This window comes from Suricata suricatta, chromosome 15, assembly GCF_006229205.1.
Source record: "Suricata suricatta isolate VVHF042 chromosome 15, meerkat_22Aug2017_6uvM2_HiC, whole genome shotgun sequence".
NCBI lineage: Eukaryota > Metazoa > Chordata > Mammalia > Carnivora > Herpestidae > Suricata > Suricata suricatta.
In genome coordinates this window covers 3,020,286-3,026,553 of record NC_043714.1, presented here as the reverse complement: position 1 = coordinate 3,026,553, position 6,268 = coordinate 3,020,286, and the positions used below count along the sequence as shown (strand labels likewise).

General features: G+C 35.0%; 1 protein-coding gene across 1 annotated transcript in view; it reads right to left on the bottom strand.

The window, feature by feature from the left end:
• The window catches only part of SNTG1 (syntrophin gamma 1), a 602,694-nt gene that overhangs the window by 201,852 nt on the left and 394,574 nt on the right, over positions 1-6,268 (bottom strand). Inside the window, exons 9-10 of the mRNA XM_029924001.1 lie at positions 4,735-4,837; positions 1,595-1,677 (exon numbers count right to left, since the gene is read on the bottom strand). Of these exons, the coding sequence (XP_029779861.1) occupies positions 1,595-1,677; positions 4,735-4,837 (186 nt within the window). The remainder of the gene's footprint in view (positions 1-1,594; positions 1,678-4,734; positions 4,838-6,268) is intronic.

Here is a 6,268-nt window from a genome sequence, read left to right as displayed (position 1 = left end):
TACTCAACACATCCCCAAAGTCAAGGGAAATGAAAGCAAAAATGAACTATTGGAACCACATAACAATAAAAGGGTTCTGCACTGCAAAGGAAACAATCAAGAAAACTAATAGGCAACCAACAGAATAGGAAAAGACAGTTGCAAATGACATATCAGATAAAGGGCTAGTATCTGAAATCTATAAGGAACTCACCAAACTCCACACCTGAAAAACAACTAACCCAGTGAAGAAATGGGCAGAAGACATAAATAGAGACTTCTCCAAAGAGGACATCCAGATGGCCAACAGGCACATGAAATGATGCTCGACATCACTCATCATCAGGGATACACAAATCAAAACCACACTGAGATACCACCTCATGCCAGTCAGAGTGGCTAAAATGAACAAATCAAGAGACTATAGATGCTGGCGAGGCTGTGGAGAGACGGGCACCCTTCTACTCTGTTGGTGGCAATGTAAACTGGTGCAGCTGCTCTAGAAAACAGTGTGGAGTTTCCTCAAAAAAAATCTATCAGCAGAACTCCCCAATGACCCAGCAATAGCACTGCTAGGGATTTACCCAAGTGATACAGAAGTGCTGATGCATAGGGGCACATGTTCCCCAATGTTCATAGCAGCACTGTCAACAATAGCCAAATCATGGAAAGAGCCTAAATGTCCATCACCTGATGAGTGGATCAAGAAGATGTGGTATATATATACAATGGAGTACTACATGGCAATGAGAAAGAATGAAATCTGGCCATTAGTAGCAAAGTGGATGGACCTTGAGGGTGTCATGCTGAGCGAAATAGGTCAGGCAGAGAAGGACAGATACCATATGTTTGCACTCATAGGTCTAACTGGAAAACAGGAGAAACCTAATGGAGGGCCAAGGGGAGGGGAAGGGGGAAAGAGAGTTGGGGAGAGGGAGGGACACAAAACTTGAGTGACTATTGAATACTAAAAACGAACTGAGGGTTGAAGGGGGAGGGGGAGGGGGAAAAGAGATGGTGGTGATGGAGGAGGACACTTGTGGGGAAGAGCACTGGGTGTTGTATGGAAACCAATTTGACAATAAACTATTTTTTAAAAATGAAGGAAATATATTGAACAAAACAAATAATTCAATAACTCAATAAATATTGATGCCAATTACCATAAAATTTTTTAAAATAATAATTGAACTATTTATTTTTCCTGGTTTATCCTAACTCTTTAAAGTTTATTTATTTTGAGAAAGAGAGAGACAGAGCACATGAGGTGGGAAGAGGCAGAGAGACAGATGAGAGAGAGAATCCCAAGCAGGCCCCATACTGTCAGTACAGAGCTTGATGCAGGGCACGAATTCACAAACTGCAAGATCATGACCTGGGCTGAAACCAATCGTCAATGGTCAGACACTAAACTGACTGAGCCACCCAGGTGTCCCCTGACTTATCCTAATTCTTAAAGGATGAAGCAAACAAGGACTTCAACTATATTAGAGCAATGAGATTCAATAGCATTTTTTGGTGAATCATATAGACACACAGATGTATGTATACATATATTCTGGCCTTTCTTTGTGTTTTCTCTTTTTTAATCTGAACACTGCTTTGGTTATCTTACTGTATTGTTCGGATGATAGTTGAGATGCAAGCCACTGTCACAAAGAGGAGAGGAGGTGCCACTGCTCTGGTCACTTGGCGCACCTGGAGGAAAAAAAAATCACAACACCCACTGGTCAGAACACTGACCGATGCATTCTACATTGTATGTTTCTATATACTCAATCATATGAAGAGAATCAGTTAGCAAAATAAATTTTTACTTCACTTATGTTGAAGACAGAGTTTTGCAAGTAAGCTAAGTGACTAAACTGGGACCCTGAAAGAGACACATGTGTTTATCTTTGGTTTCAGAAATATTGCAAAGCCTTATTAATAAAAACATACATTATTGAACTGTTCTTAATTCCATTATCCAAAGTGACCTACACCTATGAACCATGCTTACAGTTGTGCAGAATTTGTTTTGTCTACAAAGGTCTATTCGTTGTCCTACTTGCAAATCATATCTGTAGATACCATAATTTTCCATGATGCAAACAATGTATGCATGGGCTCCTTCTATAATTGGAAGTACCTTCACTAATGCTCTCGAACTTGGTGAAATTGAAACTAAAAAACTTCCTCTCAGATTCTCATGAGACACCTAAATATGAGTAATGGGTGTCTTAAACTCAGACTTCACAATTCAGTAATCTTTCCAGTCAGGATTAGAATACCAATTTCTTGATTTTTGATGAATTGCCTTATTTGAAATCATTATATATTTTGAAGGTGTAGATGTTGATAAATATGTACTATTAATATAATTGACTACCAATTTTTATTTGAAATACTTAAATTCAAACATCAGAGGTCATAGGTAACACTCTTAACATTAACTAATGTGTTGAAATAAGTAAGTGATTTTGTTTTTCTTTTTTATCACTCTAAAGTTCCATTACTTTCCTGGTGCTAAGAAGTTGATCACAGACTTTTCTACAAACTAGCATGAATAAAGTTTTTCTATTTTTAAATCTTAAGGATTTCATACTTTGTTTTAGCTAGTTTTTATTTTGACATTTATGTGCATTTGTCTCTTATGAGACAATATTTTAATGCATAAATATATTACTTTAAAATATATATCCATTTTGAACAAAATAAAATGATGTGTCAAATTCTGTGACAGATTTAAACCAGTCTTTTCAGTGATATTAAAAGATTTAAATGGATGCACAAAAGGAAGGTACAAAGTTAATGATATACGCTTTCACCTTAAGAAGTGAAATATGAAAGAGAAAATAAAAGTAAATAGAAGACAAAAAATAATAAAAGAAGAGAGAGCAAAAGCTGGGGAAGGGCAGACAGAGAGGGAGACACAGAATCTAAAGCAGACTCCAGGCTCGGAGCTGTCAGCACAGAGCCCGATGCAGGCCTTGAACTTGTGAACTGTGAGAACATGACCTCAGCCAAAGTCAGACGCTTAACCGACTGAGCCACCCAAGTGCCCCGAGAAAGTAATTTCTTGATTCTAAATTCCCAGCCTAGATACAAAGTAGTAATTCGTATAAGATGGACTCTAAACATGTAAGCCAATATCATAAAGCTTCCAGGAACATGTAGGGGAATCTCTTTGCAGCCTTGGGAGAGGCAAGTATTTCTTAGAGAAGATTCAGAAAACAAGAACCATATGCAGTAGGAGTGACAACAAAACGGCAAATTAGAGTTTGTCAAAATTATGACTGTGCAAACCTAAGACCCGTTAGGTAAATCATAGCCACCCACAGACTGGGAGAAAAGTGTAGTAATGCATAGAGCTGACAAAAATTATGTACAGAATATTTTCTTAAATTCTTGTAGTACAATAATTGAAAGACACAACAATAGAAAAAATGGGCAGACTTTGAGCAGACACATTACAAAATAAGATACACAGATCTCCAACAAAATATGTTACATGATACATGCTACATGATAAGGAGTGAGTCAATATTAGTCTTCAGGGAAATGTAAACTACAACTACAATAATACACCACTATATACTCGATAGAATAGCTAAAAAAATATCTTTGACCATAAAATATTGGAATAAATTTAGAGCAGGCAGAACTCTCCTACATTGCAGAAGTGGAGAGTAAGAGTTTTTTATATTAACGTCCTCTGTAGAAATACTTTTTGGCAGTTAACAGGTTAATTATACATCTGCCTGGTGACTCAGTAACTCTACTAAGTACTTCCTAAGTGTGGAAGTGACATGAAGTTGTAAGTCTTCCAAAAGTTTGTACAAGAATGTGCATAGTAGCTTTATTTATAATGGCAAAGTACAGGAAACAAGATCTGTTATCGATTGATGGGAGAATGATTAGCAAACTTTATTCTATTTATCTAATGGACTACCACACAGCAATTTGAATGAACAAATAACTGAAATTTATAACACGAGGGATTTTTCATAGTGAAGAAAACTAGCCATAAAAGAGTAAGTACAGTATGATTGCATTCTAAGAAAACATTCTAGAAGAAAAAAAGAATAAATAATGATAAGAAATTAAATTAATGGTTGTTTCTTGGGGTGTTATTTATTGGGAAGGGCCACAGTAGAATCCTTCTATCATTTAAAGGCATGTAGTTTAACCATTCCAACTGTGCATTTAAGGTCTTTCCATTTCATTGCATGCAATTTATGTCTCAGTTAAAAGACATATTCTTCTTTAATTCTTAGGAAAATGGTAGATAATATTTTATTTCTAAATGTAAAAATACAGACATTTTGAGATAACTCTGTGAAAATTATTCCATTTCCACATAGATTGGTGCTTCCTTCAATGACAAGTGTAAATGTTTCTTTAGCAAGTCCAGGAGCCAAATAGGATTATATCATTTTCTAGTTAGAGAAAATATATTAATCAGATATCATGAATGAAATGTAATAGAGAGAGTATATGCATTTGATAGGATACTATTTTTAAAATCAATAATGTGTCTCCAGTTACCAACTAGAAAATAACTGTAAATGTGTTGAATACATCCTGAAACAAAAATAACATCTGTTCCCTTTGCATAAGCATTCATAGAACGCTTTGTGATATAAAAATATTTGTATTCAGGCAGAAGTCCCAGCGTTAAAAAAAGAAATTATCAATTGCTGTCAGGAAATAATGGTTTCGAAAATAAATATGACGATGTGAGCGTTTTACCTATTTCTCATAAATGCTTACATGCACAGTCTTCGTTCAGTGGAAGTTTGAGGAAAGCAGGTGCTCTTTTTAAAAATGACACCGTCAGGGTCACTTCTTCTCCAGCATTCCGAAGAACCTGAACCTAAAGTAAAAAAGAGTGAAAATGATACTGTCATCAGGTTGTTCATGAAACATCTTATATGAAAGCAACACCTTGAAGTGATTGGATGTCTTTTCACCTCTCTTTTTTCCCTAGTGGTAAGAAACATTTCATTAGCGATAGGGGGAATGAATCACGTAACATTGTAGGAATAAAGCCATTACCTCCTTTTTCTCCCCACCATTTGGTGGCCCCTGTTCACTCACAATGTCAGCATCTCCCATTCATATGCATAGATCTCTCTTAAGTGTATGGTCTATATTCAGCAACATGAGAGATTACGGCTTCTATAGGAAGATGTGGTGTTTGAGCCTTTAGGTCATTAATTTGGTAAATATTTATTGGACCTCTATTGTGTGACACTTGGAGATATAAAAATAAATGATCCTGAAGATGTTGATAAAAGAGCTACTTCAAATTTAAAAAAAATAGCCCCTATTCACTCAAGCACTTTTGCAAAACAGCATCAACAACAACAACAAAATACTTTAAAAAATCCCAAACACCTAGGTATTCTTTTCCTATAATATCATTGCATATTTTTTCTTTCCCTGCAAACTTGGAATAATGGTGGAGACTGTTATCATCAACTCTCAGCATGGTTCCAACTGTAGTCTAGCTTTATTACTTATAATAATGTCAATTGCTTCAAAATTATATCAAGATAAATGTAAGAAATAGCTAAAGAAGTATCAGAAGCCACGGAGTTACTTATAACAAATGTACCTAGAGAAGGTATAGGTATATTTTAATTTTAAAATCTCACATCGACTAGGAGGGAAATTACAACCCTCAAGGTCCATCCACTTTCCTACAAATGGCCATATTTCATTCTTTTTAATTTGTGAAGAGACAGCTAATGAACATGGGAACACAGCTTATTATTAACATCTAGAAAAAATGCTCAACCTCAAGTCAGGAGAGAATTGGCTATCCAAATTATTTATTTATTTATTTATTTATTTATTTATTTATTTATATTTACTCCAAGATTTTATTTATTTATTTTTTTGGTCCACTTACTATTTTTTTTAATATAACACAATTTATTTTTTTTAACATATGCAATTATTTTCCATCATTTACAATACAGTAGTTACAATGACACTCCAAACAGAAAACCAAAGTAAAAAATCAAAACACCAACTTCTGTTTCATGTAATTAGACTTATACAGAAATTAGAAGGTTAAGTACCAACTAGTTAATCACCTAATTTCACAGCTATCTGAAGTGGCAATCCTTATATAGAGCTTATCTATGATACATTCAAGATAAATGATGCAATTTACTACTTGCCCATAAGCTACAACAGAGCCTGCTTAATACCTTTCCTTAAATTCCACCTCTATACTACAATATACTTGAGGTCCATGCAAAAAAGTAGCTACCTTTTATGTAGGAAATGGATGATT